General features: G+C 46.2%; 1 protein-coding gene across 1 annotated transcript in view; it reads right to left on the minus strand.

The window, feature by feature from the left end:
- The window catches only part of LOC134929594 (general transcription factor II-I repeat domain-containing protein 2-like), a 64794-nt gene extending 40678 nt beyond the window's left edge, over positions 1-24116 (minus strand). The window contains exons 1-3 of the mRNA XM_063925182.1: positions 23927-24116; positions 21698-23620; positions 2861-3257 (exon numbers count right to left, since the gene is read on the minus strand). Coding sequence (XP_063781252.1) covers positions 2861-3257; positions 21698-23307 — 2007 coding nt within the window. The 5' untranslated portion in view covers positions 23308-23620; positions 23927-24116. The remainder of the gene's footprint in view (positions 1-2860; positions 3258-21697; positions 23621-23926) is intronic.
- Positions 24117-26077: the final 1961 nt, after the last annotated feature.

Raw genomic sequence — 26077 nt, forward strand, 5'->3', positions numbered from 1 at the left:
TGAGCCCACTAATGGAATCATTTAATAAAGGCGTTAGAAAGTGACATTAGAAACATGATCAAGAAAACTCAGTAAACTAGAACAAAAGGTCCTACAGTCCAGAGGAAGAGGTAGGATGTGGGAAGAACTTGTGAAAAGAATAGCATAGACCCCATACCTGTTGGAACGTATCATGTAGGTATGCTGTGCTTTTTTCCATTGGTGCTAGGTAATACATTTTGGGCACCACACCATGCAAGAAGGTACTTCAAAGTGCTTCCAGTGAGTAGCAATCAAGCATCTAGCTACTTCCATAATTTGAGTGATCAAGGTCCTCAAATGGGTTTTTAACAATAGGAACTTGTACTACCCTGCTGTTGTGACCTGCAATTATGTCTCAAACTTGTGTGATTTGGGGGCAGGTCCACCAGATATGGATGAAGGAACTCTGTTCTCTATGTCATTTCCAACTACTAGGGTACACAGATCTAAAGACCCTATGCAATCTAGTGGGGGTCAGATACCAGCTACAATACACATTGTAAGCATTTTCCTTCACTAGTGTGGAAATAGAAGCTCTGGAAACTCTGTCTCTAATGGTGTACCATGCATTGTCATCAGGAGCAGGCCCAGGTCAGTTTCCCACTGGAGCTCATAATTTGGGAGTGAGAACATTATAAAGCAGTGATATCATTCCTTTAGCCAGGGTCTATGGTTGAAAACTGATTCAAGGGAGGTTAAGGTACGGAGGGTAGATTAACAAACCATAGTGTGTCCACCTGCAGGTATGTAAAGGGATTTGACTCAAGGAATGCAAATCTTTATTGAATAACAGGAAGGGAAATGCATGAGCCATTCACTGAACCACCTAGTGCCACATGGATGCCTTGATGGAGCCAGGGTAGGGAGCGTGTGGAGGACAGGCCAGGAGAGAAGCTAGGGTTATCCCACAGAGGCCTAAGCAGGTAAGGGAGAGAAAGAAGTTTAAGTGTTAAGAGCAATAATCCCAAGGGTGACAAGAGAAGTTAATACATGGATATGAGTTAAGGATGGGTAATCTGTTAAGGGGAAGGAAGATTAAATGAGGGCTGCATAGGCACAAAATTATATGAGTCTTTGGTTTGTGATGGGTTAAAGAAAGGGAACTGTTGCTAGGTAGATTAGCTCTCCCTTCGAGGGGTTTTGGTTGTAGGTTTAGCTTAGCCTATCACGGTAGTTGGGGAAGGTAACATAAGAGGGGTATTTATAGGCAGTTTCATCATCAGCACTTCCTTTTGAGTGCTTGGAAAGAGCAGGTAAGTGGTCACCTCTGGTCTTTACTTTATTTATCTCCTCCTCAACTCTTTACCTCCTGGTTTCCCATCTCTGCTTTTTTTCTGGCCTTATCTTGTTGGAGTGTGCGATAATGCCATGGCCGAGGTGCTCTGTGTCCCCCCACCCACCCGCTGGCTGGCTGAAGTGGCCATAAATCTGGATTCCAGTCCCCTCCTATGGATTCCCAGTCGGCGGGTGGTCCGCCGCCTGCTGCTCCAGCCACTGCCCATAGTGTCTCCCCTCCCTCCGGGCACCCGCATGCCTCCCCGGTGCGTCTTGCTTCTTGACTGATGTCAGTGCGGCCTGGTGCCCTGCGGCATGGCGCATGGTGCCGGATGACCCGGCGAGCAACATCTGTGCTCCTGGGATGGCTGCGCCCGCAGCGCTGGCGGGTGTCCTGGCTTCGGCATCTCTTTTGGCCCTGTTATCCCCCCTGCATGCCAGGTGTTAGTGCAGTGGCTGCCTCGGCGGGCGGGGGGCATGATGGGTAGTTCAGCTGCTCAACCTGCTGGCCATACCAGTGTGGTGTGTTTTGTGTCCACTCAATCAGTGGTATACTCTAATGTTCGAATCCCTGCCTGTACAACCCCCTCTAGTACACAATCCTGGGTTGGTCTATCAGACTATTTTGCCTGCGGGGATGCCTTCTACTCAGGCTTTCCCTGTCATTAGCACGTCCTGGCAGCAGGTTTTCTCTGGGTCTATGCCACCGTCCGTTCCCCCTTTTTTCCGGCCATGGTCCCTCCTGGGCAAGTGGTGCAGCCCACGTGGTCATTTAATACGTCACAGGCTTTAGGGCAGTGTGTGTATTATGCGTGTTTGCCACGAGTGGGCAGTTCCCAGTTTGCCATTCCCCCCTTTTACCAGCAACCCTTTACCCCCTTTACATTACAGGGAGGTCCCTATCAGGCAGGGTGGCCGCCCACTGGTTTTGGGCTCAGTCTGTGGGCACTGGCTTACAATATGGCTACTGGCGCTTCCCATACTCCCATAGGTAACATCTCTAGGTCCACTCTCCCAACCCCCGCAATTGTGATGCCGCCTTGGCCTGTTTTGCTTGCGGGATCGCCAGCGTTGGCGGGTGTCCAGGTTGGCGCTGTTACGGAACACCAGGTACTTAACTCATATTTCTCTCCTGAAGTGGCAGGCAGTGAAGGTCACGGGTCTTATGAGTTGCAGCAGGTTCACGGTGGGGATCATTTGACAGACACGGAGGTGGCTGCAGAGGTCTCGGTTTCAGATGCGGTGTCGGCTTCGGGTGCCAGTTCTGGATAAGAAGGCGTGGTGACTGGTTTGGTGATGGTGTCGGCTCCGGATCCGCCAGCTCGCCCTTTGGCTGATGGTGAGAATGACATTTCTGAATCCTCCTCTGTTGTTTCTTCCTCTGGGTCTTCTGCTGGCAGCGACCATTCCAGTTCTCCTAAGCGTCCGCGCAAGATGGCTAAGCTGGTAGTTCAGGCGGTTCCAAAAAAAAGCTGGGTGGGACTAAGCATCCGCGGAGAGTCGACACTCTGCCCGAGACTCTGGGTTTTTCTGACATGGTACACTGCGCTATCACAGCGGTTACCAGGGTTTGAGAAAAAGTTTGAAAGATAGGATCAGGAAGGGCAAATTTGTAGATATCTTCACCATAACGGCTGAGATGAGAATTCCTTTCGTAGCTACCATCACTGGTTAAATGGTTTCTTAGTTTTTCCTGGCCTGCTACTTCGACAGCAGGCCTGGAGAATAAAAGAATGTAATCAAGTATTTGTTCTTGGTTAACAAAACCCTCATCACGTATAAAGGTTACGCGAGGAGGGATTACGATACCAAGTTCAGGGAGAAGTACGATGGGAAGGTTTTGCCTTTGGGTTGTAGGGATGTTGAGGTTTGGTTGGAGGTCATCAACCAGGTCAGACAGCAGGTAGAAACCCCTGGCAAAAAGGTTTTTGCTGGTAGCAAGAGGGGTACATGCTCTTCGGCTAAGGGTAAATGTTTCGCATTTAATGATTCCAAGTGCGACTGGGGGGGGGGAGAAATGCCGTTTTCGCCACTCCGGTAGGTCCACCCAGCCAAGGACTGTAAGTCCAATCCCTGCGGCTGCCACACTGACCAGGGAGACCACGCCAATAGTAAAGTAAAGTTAAGCCCCTTCACCCATAATCGTGTCAGAACTGTCGAAATGGCTGGTGCGTTAGCCACATCCTGTTGATGTTGGGTTCTGTTTGATGCTTTCTGTTACGGTTTCAAGTTTCCCATTCCCGACTCAGTCTTGGTAGTGTCCTGCAGGAACTTGCAGTCTGCTCTGAATTTGCCGCATATGGTTAGGCAGAAGGTGGTCGCAGAAGTGGAATTGGGCCGAATGTGCGTCTTTTTTCCTTTTTTACCTTTGCCCGACTTGTGCATCTCCCCTTTCGGAGTAGTGCCCAAGAAAGTTCCGGGCAAGTTCCGTTTGATCCAGCATTTGTCTTACCCGTGCGACGGATCCATTAATGACGCAATTCCTGATGATTACTGTAGGGTGCGTTATCAAATCTTCAACGAAGCTCTTGAGCTGGTTCGGGGATTTGGTGAGTGTTGCTTGCTGGCTAATCTTGACATTGAGTCGGCTTTCCAGCTCCTCCCTTTACACTCTGGTTCCTTTCGGTTTATAGGTTTCCAGTTAGATGGGGCCTATTACATTGACAAGTGCCTGCCCATGGGGTGTTCTATTTCCTGTGCCTATTTTGCGAAATTCAGTAGTTTTTTTACACTGGTGCATCTAGGAGAGCACGGACCATGCCACTATTGCTCACTATTTAGACGACTTTCTCTTTATAGGCCCCAGAGATAGTGAAGTTTGCAAGAGCGTATTGCTGTCTGCGTCTGGTTTGTTTCAGAGTTTGGGAGTTCCCATTGTGGCGGACAAGACTGAGGGCCCTACGTGTTGCCTTTCCTATCTCGGTATTGATGTCGACACAGCTTTGGGTTGTTGTTGTACTACCGAGGACAAGATCAATAAGCTGTTGATTTTGATCAGAGATTGTTTGGGCAGGAACAGAGCCAGGCTTTGTCAGGTTCAGTCTCTCTTAGGTTCCTTCAATTTCGCCTGTAGGGTCATACCAATGGGCAGGGTCTTTTGCCGCAATTGAAGAGGGCCACCGCTGGGGTGAACAAGCCGCATCACACCATTCACCTGTCCCGGGAGATCAAGGACGACCTAAGAACTTGGGCATCATTTTTAGAGCAATTTAATTGGGAGTTATGGCCCCTTTCCCCGGTATCCAGTTCCCATCTGCAGCTCTTTACTGATGCTGTGGGTTCCTCGGGCTTTGGTACATATTTCCAGGGGAAGTGGTGTGTTGCTCCTTGGCGCCAGTCTTCGGTAGCGCGGGGTTTCACTGCGAGTTTGCTTTTGCTGGAATTGTTCCCAATCATTGTGGCGGTCGATTTGTGGTCGCCTCGATTAGCTAATCAGACGATCATTTTTTGGTGCGAAAATTTGGGGGTGGTTCAAGCAGTGAATAATCAACGGTCCTCCTCCCCTCAGGCTTTACGTTTGCTGTGCCATCTGGTTTTGAAATGTTTACAATTTAACATCAGCTTCACGGCCAGGCACGTTCCCCGTGTTAGCAACAGTATTGCAGATGCTTTATCGCATTTCAATTTCTGAAAAGTTTCGGGAGTTAGTCCCGGGAGCCTCGGCTTTCGGTCTAACTTGTCTGCATTCTGTCTGGCTTATTGTAGAACAGGCCTGAGGGGTTTGGTGTTGAGATCATTGGCATATTTGACCTCGCAGGCCCACTCTGCAGCTTTGCAGGATTGGGAATTTTACCAGACTTCTCACTTAGTTGCTGGTAAATCAGTCGAGGATTGCTTCCTTGGTTTCGTGTGGGGCCATTACTCGTGGGGCAGATCCAGGGCGGCTATGACCAAGTCCATCGCTAGGATCTCCTTCCACACTAGATTGCTAGGGACGGTTGACCCCACAAAGTTGTTCATACTGGATAAGGTTTTGAGAGGGTGGGCTAGGGAGAGCCCTTAGTTGCAGACACGCGCAGGGCCCGTTGACCTGCGGTTGTTGCTTGAGGTGTTGGCTGCACTTGCTATGGTGGCTGGGAACGAGTTGGAGGCATCTTTGTTTCGAGTGGCGTTTTCTTTTGCCTTTTTTGGCACCTTCTGGATTAGCGAGCTGGTGGTTGTGAACAAAACTTTGTCTGACACTGTGCTTCTTTTTAAAAACGTGGTCTGCCAGGACGGGCTGATCATGTGTAAAACTGCCCAGTTCAAGATGGATCAGTTAGGCCGGGGCAGATGGGTGTCACTGAAGGCATACACTGAGGCCCGCCTTGTGCCCCGTTGGCTTGGGAGAGGTTTATTTGCCCACCAGGCCAGTAGACGGTATTCAATTTTTGCTGCACTCTGACTATTTGCCTCTTATTCGTTTCCAGTTCATTGCTGTTTTTAAAAGTTGTTTGAAGTATTTAGGGCTCAATGTGGCGGACTACGGGACGCATTCATTTCGGATAGGGGCGGCTACTTGGGCCACCACCAGCGGGCTTTCACCATTGCCGTTAACCCAAAAACGTAGTTTGCGGGCCAGTTTTGGAACAGCTAGCGTTACGGAACTGGGGGCGTGAAGGAATTCATTTTTTTCCCTCTGGTGGTGGGCTAATTATAATTGGCTGTCCTACAAGTTCACTGGAGGTTTTTTTTTTAAGTTTTCACCTTCACTTGGGTTTCTACACTTGTTGTTGTTTTGGTTGTGTCTACGGTTTCTGTTTCTCATGCATGCTGATTAGGTTGTATTTCTTTTTCAGCACCACATTTTTCATCTTCCCAGGTTTGGGTGGTAGGCCATTCCTACATTTTTTGGGCAGAGTGTCACCCTTTAACTGCACGGGTCTCTGAGTTGCTGGGCATTCAAAGTGTTAGGTGGCTTGAAGTGCAGAGTTTACGGTGGTCTGGTTTATTGTTGTTGCTTTTTGGCAAAGAGTGGTGCTGGGGTCGTCCAGATGTTATCATACATCTCGGGGGTTATGACATAGGCCAGAGGAAAGTTATTGATCTGACGATTCAAGTCAAGGAGGATTGCACGCCAGGTGGCCTGAGGTTTGTCTTGTATGGTCTGGCATAGTTCCTAGAATGCATTGGAGGGGTTCTGTCAGCCTGCTTGCCGTTGACAAGGCAGTGTCGCAATTTGTTAAGGCTAGCGGTGGTTTTGCGGTGCGGCATCCATTGCTGTTGACTGAGAATCCTCTGTATTTTAGGCGGGATGGGGTTAATTTGTCTGAATCAGGTTTAGACGGTTTTCTGAGGGCTATTTTTGCCAGTTTGGGCTAGTTCTAGTTTGACGTTTTTTCTGCTGGATGACGGGCTGCGGTTCTGTTAGGCCAATTCGTAATGGTGTTAGAACCTGGCAGTGGTGGGAAGGCGCTTTTGACCAGTGGCAACATGGGGCATAAGTGGTCTTTGAGGGGCACCTACCCTTTCCAGGGACGGCTAGTGAGTTCTGCCCGTATGGGGGGACAATGGGCATTTTCTATAGCAAATGGTACGCTATGCCATAGTGAGGGGTTGTGTTGCCTTCTCAATGTAGTGGCTGGATGAGGCGTTTTAGTCGTTTCATTTTATAGAGTTGGGGCGTGTGTAGTGTGTGTGCACCATTTTAAGTTGGGGCATTTAAGTTGCCACCATTATTATAACATTAATTGTCTAGAGCTGGTCATCAAGCGTTTTCTTTGCCATCCCTTAACAGAAAGGTCATTTCCACTTAATAAATACTTAATGACCTTTTTAACTTACGCAGTGGTTGTCCTCGTCTTATTTTGTCCTTATTGTAATGTTAAGCTAGCTTAATTGGTTATTGCAAAGGTGAATCACAATAAATCAATAAACACCTTATGGGAGATCAATGAGAATTTGAAACACATTTCCAAAGCCAGTCAAGAGTAGATGAGGGGTGTAATTTATAGTGTATGCCTGTATACTGAATGTGGAGGAAGGCATTAAAGGAAGTATCAAAAGTGGAGTGGAGGAAGCAATCGGAAAAGGAGTGGAGGGAGCGGGATGGAGTGTGGACAGAGATTAGGTTTAAATAGGGTTCAAAGTGATTAAGTACTTTGTAAGTGAGTGCCAGGAGTTTGAATTGGATTTTGATGGGTGGTGGGGAGTCAGTGAAGCAGGTTTTATCGGGGGAATATGATGCAGAGTGGTTAGGAAGGAAATTAGATGGGAAGAAGAGTTCATGGCAGATTGAAGTAGAGAAAGGCAAGCAAGGTAGAGGCTAGAGAGGAGTAGTGGAAGATGCTGAGTTTGAGCATAAGGGTTTTAGTGGCATCACGTGTGAGAAAGGGCCTTATCTTAGATATGTTACAGAGACGGAAATGGCAATAATTGATTGCGGTGAGCCACGGATGACATACAGGCAGCAGACCATACACTCACCATGACAGTGCCGTAAATAAACACAGAAAAACATATACAGATCTCAAACCAACTATAAAGTGAAACAGAATACTGGTACAGGAGCATAGAAACATCTGAACATAAATGGTTGTGGTGACCAGGAATAGTCAGACACTATGGTTAGTGTGCCATTCTACCTAATGGCTCTGTCTACAGTGTGATAAAATAGAACATATCTATTTAGAAGGTATATACCCTACCTGAGCTTACAAAAACTGTAAGTGGAAAAAACGGTGGGATTTTCATTCAGCAAAGTAATCAGAAAAGACTAATTTAGAACCCCAGCTTTTCATCTGCAGGAATATATTTACTCAGCAGATGACATAGACAGCAGGCAACATATGTGCACAGGGCCACCATCAAGGGGGTGCCCTGTGTACACTTGTCCCGGCCACAGAGAGTGGAGGGCCCGGGATGCTCTAACAGCCTGTCATAGCTATGCCCGGCGGCGGCCACCACCACTCCCCTTCCCCTGAGGCTGTCATCGGCGGGCCGCAGGCTCTTCCCCTCCGCCCGCCGCAGATCCACGCCGCCTGCCACCGATCTTCTCCTGTACTTTGCTCTCTGCCATCCGTGCCCTCCCCCGTCTATAGGAATAGGCCCCGCCCCCTTCACTCTGCCCACCCCCTTCTTCCCCTGTACCTTGCTCTCTGCCATCCGTGATGTCTACCGTCTGTATCAATAGGCCCCGCCCCCTTCTTCACTCAGTCCGCCCCTTCCCCTGTACCTTGCTCTCTGCCATCCCTGCTCTCCCGTCTGTAGGAATGAGCACCGCCCCCTTCCCCTCAGCCCACTCCCTTCATCCCCTGTGCCTTGCTCTCTCCCCTCTGTAGGACTAGGCCCCACCCCCTTTATCTCCTCAGCCCTTCTTTCCCTGTGCCTAGCTCTCTCCCCTCTGTGCTCTCTCCTGTCTGTAGAACTAGGCCCCGCCCCCTTCTTCCCCTCCACTCTCTCTCCCGTGAAAGTAGATCTAGCCTTCTCCCTCCTTACACTCCAGTCTGCTGCTCTCACTCTACTCGGTCTGGAGCTCCGTTGGGGAGAGAACTCACGGTGAGCTCATTTAGAAAGAGTAAATGAGATGTTGTAATTTTATTGTGAGTAGCGTAGTGCAGTGTGGTGATATAGTATGCTGTATGGGGGGGTATAGTGTAGTGATGTAGTGCAGCATATGGGGGGGGTTATAGTGTAGTGATGTAGTGCAGCATATGGGGGGGTTATAGCGTAGTGATGTAGTGTGGCATATAGGGAGGGTGGTAGCGTAGTGATGTAGTGCAGCATGTAGGGGGGATGTAGTGTAGTTATGTAGTGCGGTGTATAGGGGTGAATCACCTTATTTAATGTTAACCCGCCTCATAAATATTTAATGATTCCACCACTCTTGAACAATTCATGAGCCCCCATCACGTTTGATAATGTATACATTTTTTTTATTTTTTTATAAGGTGTTAAATATTTTTTGTAAAAGTGTGTGTGTGGGGGGCCCTGCCTATTTTGCCAGTCCCGGGCCCCACAATTTCTGGTGGCAGCCCTGTATGTGCAGCATCATTTCTGAGCTTCAATAAAATTCCCCCCCTTATCCCCCATGCCTATATACACTCCCTCTCTGTATATAACAGGAAACAAGCTTATACAGCACATCAGAGTGGGGTCAGGCAAATGCATTTGGAGAAACTTAAGTGAAGGAAAAGGTGTTACAGAGGTGACTGAGTGTATAACATGCCATTTAGCTCACCATACGCCCCTGGTTCATACATACCACGTTTTTAACAATTATACTAACATTGTGAACCTAAGTGATTGTGGTAAAGGTTTATAGGGTATCCAATGTAATTTTTAGTAAATAAAAGTAATATTCAGATCAGATATAAATCAGCAAATCATGGGATTGATTTGCTTCCTCATCTGAGTTGTTTAATTAATGATACTGTCATTAGTTTAATTATTTTATTTTGCTATGCACTTATGTTTAAAAGCAACTTGAAATTTAAATTGCTGCTTTTCATATAAGAAAATGACATATTCACCAAGAAACATATAATAATGCAATCTGATGTATTTGAGGCCTTTTTTTCCATAAAAGTACTTGTCTGCCACCTGGTGGCAAAATAAAATTGTACATTTTTATTTTAATTTTTCTGTAACTTTTGATATTAATCAATACCAGCGGTAAGCAGCATAAAAAGCAGTGCTGTAACACACTGAAGAAAATTTAGTGTGGTCTATGGAATACATTAGCAGGGAATTATAACAGTTTAAACACTACTTGAAGTCCAGATGTCACTAAACCATGGCAACTTATTCAAGTGCCTAAAGGGGCCTAATTCAGATGTGTGTGGTGTGCCGTCATCGCAAGCACATGTGCAGAATGGATCTTGCGATATCGCTCGCAGCCCCCTGTCAGCTGCAGCATGATTGACCTGCTGTGGCATTTGGGTGGACATCCCATGGCACCTTTCTACAAAACGGGGGTGAAATGGGCTTGAAGGGTCTACGTCGTTGGATGCAGACTTATTGAACCCGGGTGTTCAGATCTGACAGCCAGCTTGAGTAAGCTACAGCTTACACCGGCTGACTGGTGCCTAAAAACATCACGAAGATGCCTAAAAACATCTTCGGATGCAGCAGATTTCGCAAATGCACGCAGGAGGCGCATATAAATCTCCTACAGACGCCCCTGGTGCATTAACATTTTAATAATTACACAGAATTGCACAGTAGCTTCTTTGCACCTGCACAATTCCTTACAAATACGAATTAGGCCCTAGGTACACACTGTGTAGGAACAGGGGCGAGCAGCTGCGTTTCATCTTCTCCGTCCGATTATTGCACAAACACACAAATTATAAACCGGTCAGATCTGCTCCTCTGACCTGGCCTGCTATACTACATTTATCCACAGCAATAAGCCGAGATCATGTAGTTTGACTTTGTACATGAGCTGTCCGACATTTCTGTCTGATAAAATGTCATCTTTGATGACCTTTAGGAAATATAATCGTTCAGATCAGAGCAATAATTCAGTAATGTCTACAACCTTTTCATGAAAATATACTGTGATTCATAAGAGTACAGCTAATCACTGAAATAAAATGTAAGATCTGTATCCATTGTATGTATGCGACACATCACTCCCATTACATCATGACGGTGAAGAATCAAATGTGTACAGACATGACAAAAGGTGAAACTCATAGGTGCATATCTGTAATACAGTAGTAACAAGGTCTGGTACACAGAGCTGACGCAGTAGAACCAATAGGATAAAGCAGAATAGTAGTTTACAAGCCAAGGTCATACCCCGGAATATGAGATCGGTGCTAAAGGATGTAGTGAAAAGCAGAATAGAGATTAGTTGGATCATACATGTATATCTGTCAGACACAGGAACACTGGGAATGGGTGTTAGGCCTAATACCCTGGCAAACATCTCTTTCCAGAGGTCAGGTGTTATAGGAACATAATTCATATCTTCTGCCCACTCTGATATCATTGATCATCTTACTGAGTGTATGAGAATAAAAAAGAGCGGATACAGAACTGGACATCAATGCCAATCACGTAGGCAGACAGAAAGAGACAAGGGACCTAAGCTCCATGAAATAGCATCTGATCCAGTAAATACTTGCTACAGTACTACAAAGCCTGATTTGGAAATATGTCAATATAGCAAAAGTAAATAAAAAGCCGCTGCAATTGTGGGATATATTTGTATTGACAAAAAGAATGAGAAACTAACCAATTCACTTAACAACTGGAACTCTTATGTACTCGTGTAAGAAATGTAGAAACAGGAGGCAATCACGAGACTGCCTGTCGGGATCCCTCCGGAATCCAGACAGGTGGTGAAATGCTGCCACTGGAATACCGGCGCCACAGGCCTTTCTCCCTCTGTGAGTGTCCACGACACCCATAAAGGGAGACTATAACCTGTGGCAAGAGCAGTTTGGTAAGCGTACCGAGCCAGCAAGGGGCTTTCTAGCATTTGCCCCGCTGCCAGCATACTGGTCAGCTGCATTGGCGTTTCTATAATGGGTGCAATGTGTGTGGTGCACATGGGCCCCTGGGTCCAGGGGGGGCCCATACCACACACACTGCACCCATTTTAATACTTACCGTTCCGGAGTCCAGTGTCGGGCGCTGCGATCGTGGTGGAAATCGCCACCAAAATGCCCACCACGCATGTGTGGTAGCCAAATTGGTCTCTGGATCATGGCGGCCGCCATGTTTCTGGAGACCTGCGCATGCGCAGTAGACTCCGGCACAATGTTGGCGTCTACAGCGCTGTACAGAGGAAGGGGCCCACCCGGAGGTGCACACGGGCCGCCTCCTCTGTTGAAACACCCCTGGTTGGCTATCTATTGTCATACTGGCTGTCAGGATCATGAGAGCTGGGATCCCGGAAACCGGTAAAAAGTATGTGTTCCGTAGACACCCACAGACAGGAAATACTAGAGCACTTTGTAAACTATGTTGTTAACCCTGTATAAGGAAAAAAACAATGCAGAAACATCTTGGGCAGTAGCATACTGAATATTCTGGTAAATTACATACTGACATACTGACTATTCTGGTACAAGTCGCTGACACAGCAGAGTGATTTGCGAACGCTTGCTTGGTTGTCAGGGACAGATTCAGATGAAAGATTATGGTCTCAGTCCAATTAAGTGCCAGTCTCCTCACGGCGTGAGCGGGTGCAGCTGTATGAGACGGTTACTGTACCTCTGGACTCACAGAATTTTGTTCGCAGCTACATATGGCCGAGTACAAAATTCTGGGAGTCTGGGTAAGATTGAGCTGCAAGCAGGGCAGTAGAGAGTCTGGCTGGGCCCAGGTACTTGTCAGGGGCGTGGTCTATTCATAGGAGGCGTGGCCATGCACCCTGTGAAAAAATACCCAAAAAATTGTATTGCTGGGCTTAGGAGAAGAGCAGTAGCTGCTGCTACCAGTTAAGGGTGAGGAAGCTCGGAGGCCCCCACTGGGCCCCTCCATCAGACCTGGGCCCGGGTAATTTGTACCCTTTCCATCCCTCTCTCGGCACCACTGGTCGCAAGGCATGCGAGTTCTGGTGCCATTGTCCACGCTTTTGCAACTGCAAAATGAAGTTAAAAGGAAAGTTTTGCAATCACAGTGGTTTGATAACAGAAAGAGCCTCTTAAAGATGGCTCCTTAACAATATAACCCGAATTTGTTAACAATAACTATGTACAGTATTGCAGATAATCCGCACTTGGGATGGGCGCCCAGCATCCACTACGGACTCCGAGAAATAGAATTATCGGTAAGTAAATTCTTATTTTCTCTATCGTCCTAAGTGGATGCTGGGGTTCCTGAAAGGACCATGGGGATTATACCAAAGCTCCCAAATGGGCGGGAGAGTGCGGATGACTCTGCAGCACCGAATGAGAGAATTCCAAGTCCTCTTTTGCCAGGGTATCAAATTTGTAGAATTTTACAAACGTGTTTTCCCCCGACCACGTAGCTGCTCGGCAGAATTGTAATGCCGAGACCCCTCGGGCAGCCGCCCAAGATGAGCCCACCTTCCTTGTGGAATGGGCCTTAACAGATTTAGGCTGTGGCAGGCCTGCCACAGAATGAGCAAGTTGAATTGTGTTACAAATCCAACGAGCAATCGTCTGCTTAGAAGCAGGGGCACCCAACTTGTTGGGTGCATATAGTATCAACAGCGAGTCAGATTTTCTGACTTCAGCCGTCCTTGAAATGTATATTTTTAAGGCTCTGACAACGTCCAACAACTTGGAGTCCTCCAAGTCGCCAGTGGCCGCAGGCACCACAATAGGTTGGTTCAGGTGAAACGCTGATACCACCTTAGGGAGAAAATGCGGACGAGTCCTCAGTTCTGCCCTATCCGAATGGAAGATTAGATAAGGGCTTTTATAAGATAAAGCCGCCAATTCAGATACTCTCCTGGCGGAAGCCAGGGCCAGTAACATAGTCACTTTCCATGTGAGATATTTAAAATCCACCTTTTTCAATGGTTCAAACCAATGGGATTTGAGGAAATCTAAAACTACATTTAGATCCCACGGTGCCACCGGAGGCACCACAGGAGGCTGTATATGCAGTACTCCTTTAACAAAAGTCTGTACCTCAGGAACTGAGGCCAATTCTTTTTGGAAGAATATTGACAGGGCCGAAATTTGAACCTTAATAGATCTCAATTTGAGACCCATAGACAATCCTGATTGTAGGAAATGTAGGAAACGACCCAGTTGAAATTCCTCCGTCGGAACACTCCGATCCTCGCACCACGCGACATATTTTCGCCAAATGCGGTGATAATGTTTCGCGGTGACTTCCTTCCTTGCCTTAATCAAGGTAGGAATGACTTCTTCTGGAATGCCTTTCCCTTTTAGGATCTGGCGTTCAACCGCCATGCCGTCAAACGCAGCCGCGGTAAGTCTTGAAAGAGACAGGGACCCTGTTGTAGCAGGTCCATTGGGGGTCGGTCCATCGGACCTGGGGACCACAGCAACAGCTGGGAAATCCAACCTTTTTTACCCCAAGTTACATCTCAGCTAAAAAAGACACCGTCTTTTCAGCCTCAATCTTTCCTTTCCCATGAGGGCATGCAGGCAAAAGGCCAGTCATATCTGCCCAGACATAGAGGTAAGGGAAGTAGACTGCAGCAGGCAGCCCTTTCCCAGGAAAAGAAGCCCTCCACCGCGTCTGCCAAGTCCTCAGCATGACGCTGGGGCCGTGCAAGCGGACTCAAGGTGGGGGGGTAGTCTCAAGAGTCTCAGGGCGCAGTGGGATCACTCGCAAGTTGACCCCTAGATCGTACGAGTATTATCCCAGGGGTAAAGATTGGAGAGTCGAGACATCTTCTCCTCGCAGGTTCCTGAAGTCTGCTTTACCAACGGCTCCCTCCGACAGGGAGGCAGCATTGGAAACAATTCACAAGCTGTATATCCAGCAGGTGATAATCAAAGTACCCCTCCTACTGAGGCTATACAACTAGGCATCTATTAAAAAAAATAAAAAATAAAAGTGCAGCCCAAAAAATTTATCTGTTCTCTCTCTCTCTACTAGATAGATAGATGGATAGATACTGTATATAATAATTATTTTTTTTTTTTAATGCCGGAGGACAGCCCTTTACTGCAAGGGGTGTCCCTGTGATGAGACTACAAACATCTTTTGAATTTGAGAAAGCTGTTTGCATGGTCTGCTCATGCACTGATCAGCGCTAGTAATGTCAGACCGACACTTATCTGAGAAGTGGCAAGGGGAGCAGAGAAGAAGCCAGCAGTGTGAGAGGGAGCCATAGGGGGAACAGAGGTGAAAGTGACAGCCATAGCGTCAGAGGAAAGCAGGAAGAGAATGCCTCTTCCCATGTTATCTCCATTTCTACATATGAGAAGGCACATAGGGGGTCATTCCGAGTTGTTCGCTCGTTGCCGATTTTCGTTATACTGCGATTAGTCGCTAACTGCACATGCGCATGGTACGCAGAGCGCATGCGCTTAGTTATTTTACTATAAACTTAGCAGTTTTGCTGTAGCGTCTGCGGCGCTTTTCAGTCGCACTGGTGTTCCGTAAATGATTAACAGGAAAGGGGCATTTATGGGCAGCAACTCAGTGTTTTCCTGGCGTTTGCTAAAAAACGCAGGCGTGTCAGGGAAAAACGCGGGAGTGTCTGGAGGAACGGGGGAGTGGCTGGCCGAACGTAGGGCGTGTTTGTGATGTCAAACCAGGAACGAAACGGGCTGAGCTGATCGCAGTGTAGGAGTAAGTCTCGAGCTACTCAGAAACTGCTAAGAATTTTCTATTCGCAATTCTGCTAATCTTTCGTTCGCAATTCTGCTATGCTAAGATCATACTTGCCTACCTGACCCTCTCCATGAGGGAGAAAATGCTCTGTTCCTGGTCTTTCCTGGTAATGTATGATTGCCATCACCTGTGGTGAGCTGGGTAATTGAGAAGAAAGGTGTTTCACCACAGGTGATGGCAATCATACATTACCAGGAAAGACCAGGAACAGAGCATTTTCTCCCTCATGAAGAGGGTCAGGTAGGCAAGTATGGCTAAGATACACTCCCAGAGGGCGGCGGCCTAGCGTGTGCAATGCTGCTAAAATCTGCTAGCGAGCGAACAACTCAGAATAACCCCCATAATACTGTCTATAGATGACATGACATCATGTTTATCAAATGGGGACCGCAGGAATGTGTAAGTAGAAATGAAAGGACAGATAAGTCAGTGATTTCTCCACACTTTCATGTAACTAAATACAGACGGGAAAAAAAAAAAAAAACTATGGCATTCTCCAGCTAAAGTGCTGGAGAAAAGCCATATGTTTGCTTATTAAATAGAGTAGAGCCACTGTGTATTACTGAGAGCAAACTAATCCAATTGACTACATGCATATACTGTAACCCTAGGGGGTACAGAATAAGAATGTGTGACCACATGGAGAGTGAAGAAATTGGGGAATGAGAATAATCTGTATAATGTATTGGAGCAGGAAGTATTTGTCATAATGTTATTTCATTCCACATCAAAATGTAAATTGGCAATATTGTTGAATTAGTTCAATTGGAAATATAATGTAAAGGATGGTACAAGTTGCAATCACGTAAATAGACAACAGATAATACTGACACAAAAATATATATTTTTTATTCATCAAAATGTGGTACCCCCAAGAAAAAAAACTAGATGGGTTACCAACAACTGAACTTTTTGAGATGTGTAAACAAATGAGACAGGAGGGACAAGCTACCCAACCAGAGAGGGTGGTGATACTGGGGAAGTGGATTTGCCTTCTACTCCTCCCATTGTCAGAAAAGAAAGGTCAATCGCCATGCCCTTGAGGCGGACAATGCCCCTATATCAATGTTTTCTCTTATAGTATGAACAGACCTACCATCAGCATGTCACTACTGCATTAAATGCTGAAACTGACAAAAAATGCCCTTTATATAACCTAGGGTGGGGCACGTGCCCTGGGCGCCTTGGCAGGCCCAGGAGAGGGGGGCGCCGCCGGCGACCAGGGCATCATGCCCCACTCGCCCCCGTCAACCCTAAATGTGAGGGGAGGAGAGCGCAGCGTCTCTCCCTCCCCTTACCGCCGCTGACAGCACTAGCAGCGCTGCTGTGTCCGGTCTCCGGTGCTAGCCAATCAGAGCTTGCGGACCGGCTCCTGATTGGCTGCCGGTCCGCGAGCTCTGATTGGCTAGCGAACAGACGCCAGACAGCCGCCGGAGACCTGGAGCAGTGAGGGGAAGGAGAGGCGCTGCGCTGCGCTCTCCTCCCCTCATATAGAGCAAGCGGTGAGTGACGGGGGGCGGGGGTGGCGGCGGGCTTGGCGGCACAGTGGGGCATGTATCTGGCACCAAATGGGGCATATGTAACTGGCTTTGAGTGGGGCCTGGCACTGTGGGGCAATGTAACTGGCACTGTGGGGCATTGTAACTTGCACTGTGAGCCATTTTCAGTGGCCACACCCCTTCTGGAGCGTGGCCACAACCCTTCTGGAGCGTGGCCACGCCCATTTTTTCGACGCGCGCACATGCTTCTTTTTTTTTTTTGGGGGGGGGGGCATTTTCCAGCTTGCCCTGGGCTCCGAAAACCCTAGCTACGCCTCTGTATATAACACCTGGTTAAAGTGCCTGTATTAAAATATCATACCCTATGTTAACTGTAAATGTATAAACAAAATATAATGAATGTGCATGTTTTTAAACATGTATACAGAGCTGGTCTGAGCCAATTTTTTTTGGTAAGCAAATATATACTTTGGCGCCCCTTAGTGGAATATATAGGTGCACGGCTTCATGGGGAAGGGGCTTGGCCACAGAATACTACCAATTCACATTACACAGTGGTGTCTGTTAGTCACATTAAACCACAGAGTAGTGTCCGCTATTCACATTACACCACACAGTAGTACCCATTATACATGTTACACCACCTAGTAGAGCCCCTTATACATGTTACACCACAGTAGAGCCCCTTATACATGTTATGCCACAATAGAATCTTTTTTACACATTATGCCAAAGTAAAATGTATACATGTTACACCACACTAAAGCCCCTTATACACATTACACCATTACATTACACATTACACCATTACATTACACATTACACCACAGTAGAGCCGCTTATACATGTTACGCCACAGTAGAGCCGCTTACAGCTCGGAGCGATTTGTCCAGTCAGTGAAAGTGGGGAGAAGTGAGAGAGAAGAGAAAAGTATGAGGTACCTGTGATGACTCTATAAAAAGACTACCATGCTCTTCAGAGGGAGAGTTGTGAGATACCTGTAAGTGAGAGACAGAAACCCGTGCTCTCACTAGGAAAGATGAGGCATTGCTGTGTGTCTGCAGCTGGAGCTGAATGTTGGCTGGCAAAGAGGTGATGAAGGAGGCCAAAATAAAGTAGCCAGACCTTCACATAAGGACTTAGTGAAGGGCAGGGGCGGATTGGGAATAAAAAGCGGCCCTGGAAAAATTTGTACTAGTGGCCCCACATGGGCAGTACCAGAGGTGTAACGTCTAGCCATGGGCCGTGGCAGCAGCACCCTCCCACCAAGACTTTCCAGATAGTGGGCATGTCCAGCATCAAGGGGGAAATAAAATTAAATATTATGAGCACATTATATGATACACCTTCAGAATTTAGGAAACTATATTATTCTTTAGAAAGATATATTTTCTCGCTTATTACACCAACCGTATCCCAATCACTATTCACTCAATCTTATATGTCAGCCAAGCAGGCAGACTGAGCATACACTAGATCATCTGCAATCACAGGCTAAGTGGCAAAGTAATTTTCATATATGCAAATTATTTTGCATCTTATTCATTATGTCTATAAAAAGGACCACATGTCCTCAAACAAAACAGGCCCCACAGATGCATCGGCCCACCGGGGATTTTCGCTGTAAGCCCTGTGGCCAATCCGCCTCTGGTGAAGGGGCCTGAACAGAGGCAGCACAAGAGTGTTACCCCCTGAGGGAGAGGAGAGGGAGTGTTCAGTTTCCGGATGCCGGGGATGCATGCGGGATGGTGGGAGCTTAAAAGGGTGAGCTGGTTTATATGTTTTTATGTCTTGATGACGATAAAATAAATAATCAAAATATTGATATCTACATAATGTCTGCTTAAGTTGATACCGAGTGCCGCCGATTTTCTCTGCTATTTTTGGGCTCCAAGCTTGGAGCACCTATGGAGGGCACCGGACTTTGGGGTCTATTCAGACATGGATGCAGCCACGCGTTTGCATGCAGCAGCCTCATCCAGGGGGTCTGCGCACTTTCAGCGCACTTCACTATGCAGCCGCATCACAGAAGGATGAGGCTGCAAGGTGATTGACAGTGGTGGCCCTCGGGGGCTGGCGTCAACATGGCATTTCGCAGGTGTAGCGGGTGAAATGGGGACATGTCAGGAACGTTTTTGGGGTGACTGCGTGATGCCACACGCAGCCGCTCTGAGGAAAAGAATGGTGCCGGACCACCTGCGGACCAATATATATCTATCACTCACCTCATTCAGACAGATAAAGTAGAAGAGCAGCACTCACATTCAGTGTACAGTAGGTATTTATTCAGATAAGAGACAGACGGGAGGCGGTTGATGGATGGACAGTCATTAGGTTGACAGGGCCGACACATGTTTTTTTGGGTTTTTTCATGCTTTTACAACTTTTTTTTTTCATTTACCATCCATGTCACAAACTATTACCTTTAGTAACCTTGCCCGTGTGGGCAGCAAATTTTAACAAATTTGTGAAAAAAAATATTTTTTGTGTCTACCTTTTGACCCTGATGGACTTTTGACTGTCGACCTAATGACTGTCTAACTTGTATAGCACACCCGAGACAGATACAGTGCATCCGGAAAGTATTCACAGAGCTTCACTTTTTCAACATTTTGTTATGTTATAGCCTTATTCCAAAATGGAATAAACTCATAATGACAACGTGAAAAAATATTTTTTCAGATTTTTGCAAATTTATTAAAAATAAGAAACTAAGAAATCACATGTACATAAGTATTCACAGATTTTGCTCAATACTTTATTGATGCACCTTTGGCAGCAATTACAGCCTCAAGTCTGTTTGAATATGATGCCACAAGCTTGGCACACCTATCTTTGGCCAGATTTGCCCATTCCTCTTTGCAGCATCTCTCAAGCTCTATCAGGTTGGATGGGAAGCGTTGGTGCACAGCCATTTTCAGATCTCTCCAGAGATGTTCAATCAAATCAGATTCAAGTCTGGGCTCCGGCTGGGCCACTCAAGGACATTCACAAAGTAGTGCTGAAGCCACTCCTTTGATATCTTGGCTGTGTGCTTAGGGTCTTTGTCCTGCTGAAATATGAATCGTCGCCCCAGTCTGATGTCAAGAGCGCTCTGGAGCAGGTTTTCATCCAGAATGTCTCTGTACATTGCTGCATTCATCTTTCCCTCTATCCTGACTAGTCTCCCAGTTCCTGCCACTGAAAAACATCCCCACAGCATGATGGTGCCACCAGGGATGGAATTGGTCTGGTGATGAGCCGTGCCTGGTTTCCTCCAAACATGACATCTGGCATTCAAGCCAAAGCGTTCAATCTTTGTCTCATCAGACTAGAGAATTTTTTTTCTCATGGTGTGAGAGTCCTTCAGGTGCATTTTGGAAAACTCCAGGCAGGCTGCCATGTGCTTTTTACTAAGGAGTGGCTTCCGTCTGGCCACTCTACCATACAGGCCTGATTGGTGGATTGCTGCAGAGATGGTTGTCTTTCTGGAAGGTTCTCCTGTCTCCACAGAGGAATGCTGCTCTGACAGAGTGACCATTGGGTTCTTGGTCACCTCCCTGACTAGGGCCTTTCTCCCCAGATTGCTCAGTTTAGACGGCCAGCCAGCTCTAAAAAGAGTTCTCGTGATTCCGAACTTCTTCCATTTATGGATGATGGAGGACACTGTGCTTACTGGGACCTTCAAAGCAGCAGATATTTTTCTGTACCCTTTCCCAGATTTGTGCCTTGAGACAATCCTGTCTCGGAGGTCTACAGACAAATCCTTTGACTTCATGCTTGGTTTGTGCTCAGACATGCACTGTCAAGTGTGGGACCTTATATAGACAGGTGTGTGCCTTTTCAAATCATGTACAATCAACTGAATTTACCATAGGTGGACTCCAAAATAGCTGTAGGAACATCTCAAGGATGATCAGTGAAAACAGGATGCACCTGAGCTTAATTTTGAGCTTCATGGCAAAAGCTGTGAATACTTATGTACATGTGATTTTTTTTCTTTTTTTACTTGATTAATTTTTTTATTTTCTTTTTCAAGGAAAGCAAAAAACATATAAACAAGGAAAAAAAACACAAACATACAATGAATAAACATATGCAATCCATGTCACAATGTCATATACATATCAATAAAGAGTGCCATGTTTATATCAATACACAAGGGTTTTGTGGTCTTTAATCTCACATATAGTAATATCAATCAGAGAGAGTTAAGCTGGAATCGCCGTAGCTAGACGGGAGGTGTTCCACCTGCCCCACTTCTTGAGATAATGTAGCAGGGTCCCTCTAGACCAGGGGTCTTCAACCTTTAAGACAGTGTGGGCCACATAAAAAAATGAAACGAAGCCGAGGGCCACTAAGCTATACTGCGGTATTTAGAATCTAAATTTTAATTTATGATTGTAATGAGACCTTTTCTAGACTCATAAGACCATAAAAAAGACTTCAAAAGATAATTATTGTAATTTAATGAATGAAACATGGTCTACTTTACCTTTGTTATTATAATAAGTTCATATCAGTGGGAAACTTGGCATTGTTTTTGCTTGGCCAGCTTGTCGATGTTGGCATCAATGTTAGAAGTCGCTATGCGCAGAGTATTCTCAAGATGTTGGTCTGTAAGCTGAGTTCTTGTCTTGGACTTTGCGTTCTTCATCCTTGGGAAGAATTGCTCACATAAGTATGTGCTTCCTAACAAAGCACACATCTTCAAAGCGTGCTGCCAGAGATAAGGGAATATGTCCTGAGAAATGTAGTCTTTGTAAAACGTAAACAAGGGCACATTGAAGAATTTTTCTCGCAAAGATGAGTTGTTTTGGAGATCAAGCAGCTCCATTTGTACTGAGCCTGGCATATTGGCAGCATTGACAGTAAAAGGCACAGAAAATAAATCGAAAAAAGACTGTTGATTACGGAAATCACTAAATCTGTCTTCAAACTCACTTCGCATCATGCTTAATTTTGTAGCGTAATCACCAGGAGACAAACAGTTGGACTCACCGAGAAGCTTAAAATGTGTAAAGTCTTTTTTCGTGAGTTGTGCCTCCCAAAGTTTGAGCTTTTCTACAAAAGTTTTAATGTGATCAAACAGAGCGTGCACCAGCTGATCCTTGGATTGTAGCCGCGTATTTAGGTCATTCATATGCAAGGAGATGTCGGTCACAAAGGCAAAATCTGAAATCCACTTTGGATCATTAAATTCTGCAATCGGCTTCCCCTTGGTTTGCATGAACTCTTCTATTTCACTTCTTAAGTCAAAGACTCTCTTAAGTACCTTCCCTCTGCTCAACCAACGCACCTCACTATAATAAACCACGTCGCCGTGATCCGCTTGGCACTCTTGTGTCAAAAATTCTTGGAATTGACGATGATTCAATCCTCGTGCCCTAATAAAGTTGACTACAGACACAATAACTTTCATTACATTCTCAAATCCAATCGTTTTCGCACACAAATTCTCCTGGTGGATTAAACAGTGGTACTGGATGAGATCTTTTCCTTCTAGTTCCGGTTCTTTTTTTAAAAGTGCAACAAACCCTTCATTCCTTCCCACCATAGCAGGGGCACCATCAGTTACCACTCCCACAAGGTTGGATAAGCTGAAGTCGAAACGCTGGAGTGTTTTCTTGGTGGCTTCCAGAATATCAGTGCCTTTCGTCGTTCCCTTCATAGGTACAAGCGCTAGCAGCTCTTCTGTCACATTGAAGTGTTGATCAATGCCACGGACAAAGATAGCCAGTTGTGCTGTATCCTTCACATCTGTGCTCTCATCTAAAGCAAGTGAATATGACTTAAATGCGTACAGCCGTTTTTTTAAAGTTCCTTCAATGTCATTGGCAAGTTCTTCGACACGTCGTGCTACAGTTACACCAGACAAACTCAATTTTTTAAACAGTTCGTTATTCTTTGGATAGAGAATTTCCCCAGCAGCGATGAGACACTCTTTTACGAACTCACCGTCCAAGAAGGCTTTTGTTTTTTTAGCAATTTTTTCAGCTATTACATAACTTGCTTTGACGCACGCTTCACTCTCTTCCATATGCCTTTTAAAAGTACCCTGCTGGCGTTTTAGATCTTTTTGGAGATCGTTCACTTTATCCACACGAGGTTGCCCTTGAAGGTGATTGAACTTGGACGCATGTTTTGTCTCATAGTGTCGCTTTATATTGTATTCTTTTAATACTGACAATGACTCACGACAAACTAAACACACTGGCTTATCGTCAATCTCCACAAAAAAGTACAAATTGGTCCACCTTTGATTAAAAAGCCGGGAACATTCACTTGTTTTATGCTTTTTACTTGTAGACGCCATGGCAAAGCAGATGAACCTAAACAATGATCCCACTGTTCACGACTGAGTGACTGTAGAATAAAATCTGCTTCTATTTATAGCTGACTATAGAAAAAATAAGTAATAAAGACTCAATGAAGTATACACTCCAGCCCGTGTGTGCTTGTAGGACAGATTTGTATGAGAAGTACTCCTCAGATCCCTGTGAGCTTGCCTTTAAAATTCCCCTGTCACCAGCTCACAATGGAAGCTGCCATTTTGAAGCATGAAACAAAATCCAACTCAACACTAGTTCTTTGGTATGGAGGCTTCTGGCGTGTAGCTTTATGTCAAGCTAAAAACAATCAATAAAGAAATGTAAGCATATATAAAATAATCCTGATAGGTTACTGGGGCATATAGCATGGGTACAGCCACAGAATACATTCTATAGATGGGACAATATATATATATATATATATATATATATATATCCAAAATGAGGCACTCAAGGAGACATGCAGCAGATAAAAACGCTGTATTTCAAGATGTAGGTCTAACCTAACGTTTTCAGGGTCTCCCCCTTCCTCAGGACCTCAATACAGACCACAACAGACACACACACAAATCCAATTTAAATACCCCCCGCACACTGACTTACCCGCCACCTTGATTCCTGCTTGCGTCACCTGCCTGTACAGCTGGAAACATCACGTGTCTCTGTCATTACAGAGCTGGTAACCAGGGAAAACGCATAGCATGCGTTCCACCAGGGATCCAACTTCCGCGTTCGAGAGACCAGCCACGGAGTTCCGCTCTGACGGCTGACAATCGCTGGGGACAATATAGGTGGGGGCTATAATATAAACAAAACACCAATGAAAATAGTTACAGAAATAATAAAAAGAGCATAGATAGCAGTAGTTAATACAGAGAAATACCAACCGAGATTAACTGAACACTTTTTGCCAGACTGATAACATTGTCAATATTCACCAGACCCATCGATGGTGTTACTCCTACACCTTAGTCATGGGTGAGTGAGTAAGTAAGGTGTAGGAGTAACACCGAAACAGCTGTCGGGTGTGCTGTGAATCTGTTTGGCATTATGATCGGACCTTTCTTATGATGACACTTGTGGCTAAGTACCCCTTCTACATTTTGAATATTCTATCTACCGGTCTATGCCTGTTTTTATGCACATATAAATGTACTTTTGTGCTACTAAAATACTTTTGCATGATAAATGGATGTTTGCTGGCCTTTTTTTAAATATATATATACACACACACAATGTATCATAGGTGGTAGAAACACATCTCAGAAATCACAGCCCCCATTATTCCCATCCCCACCCCCATACACAGACATTACATCTGCCATTGTCATTCCCACCCCAGCACCCACCACATATACAGGAATCACAGCCCCCATTATTCCCAACCCCACCCCCATACAGACATTAAATCTGCCATTATCATTCTCTCCCCAGCTCCACCACCACATAGGGCCTATAATCCATATATAGTCCAGAATAGGACTGGACTTATATGGCTGTACCACTGGACTTATTCGGCTATATCACTGGACTGGACTTATACGGCAGTACCACTGGACTTATACGGCTGTACCACTGAACTTATACGGCTGTATCAATGGACTGGACTTATACGGCAGTACCACTGGACTTATATGGCACTACCACTGGACTTATACGGCTGTATCACTGAACTGGACTCATACGGCAGTATCACTGGACTGGTGGGTATAATGTGGGCATGCTTTCACAATATTGCTGCTGTCTGTCTGTGATGGGGGGAGGGAGGGTATGATAGCGCCTATGTCAAGACATAGGTGCTATCATACCCTCCCTCCTCCCCATCACAGACAGACAGCAGCATTGTCAAAGCATGCTCCCTGCCATCTCGGCTCTTAATACTTAATACACCCCCTGCTGGGTCCCTCGCCACGCCCCCTGCCCTCAATACTAATTTATTCACTGCCATGCTCAGGCTGCCGCACCCCCGTCCCCGCCGCTCCCGCACGCCGGGTTCCTGCACTGCCCCCTGCCCTCAACACTTATACACTTTTATTCTCCTGCCGCAGCCCCCCCCCCCCCCCCCGCGCCGGGTCCCCGCCGCACACAGCCATGCTCAGGCTGCATACATGCTGCCGCACCCCCTCCGCTCCCGCCCGCCGGGTTCCCGCACTGCCCCCTGCTCTCAATGGTAACTTGCCGCACCCCCCCCAGCCGGGTCCCCGCCGCTCTCACCCACCTATTCAACACTGCAGGCGGAGGGAGACACAGGGAGGGAGACACAGTAAGGGTGACCAGACCACTGACCAGCCTAAGAGGAGCTACTCCCCTTCTTCACAGGCAACCAGTGACAGTGCGGGGGAGTCACATGACTCCGGGAAAGGGAAAAAAATTATTTTATTTTTTTTGTGTTCATATGTGCGCTGCGGGCGGGCGCGTCGGCGGGCCATGGAAACCATAGCAGCGGGCCACCTGTGGCCCGCGGGCCACGGGTTGAAGACCCCTGCTCTAGATCTATGTGTAAACCTTTCGTGTCCAGATGCCTCATATGTACATGTGATTTTTATTTTTTTATTTTTAATAAATTTGCAAAAATCTCAAAGAAAACTTTTTTTCACGTTGTCATTATGGGGCATTGTGTGTAGAATTTTGAGGGGAAAAATGTATTTATTCTATTTTGGATTAAGGCTGTAACATAACAAAATGTGGAAAAAGTGAAGTGCTGTGAATACTTTCCAGAAGCATTGTAAATGTCATGGCATGTTGGTATTTCAA

Source organism: Pseudophryne corroboree, chromosome 5, assembly GCF_028390025.1.
Source record: "Pseudophryne corroboree isolate aPseCor3 chromosome 5, aPseCor3.hap2, whole genome shotgun sequence".
Classification (NCBI taxonomy): domain Eukaryota; kingdom Metazoa; phylum Chordata; class Amphibia; order Anura; family Myobatrachidae; genus Pseudophryne; species Pseudophryne corroboree.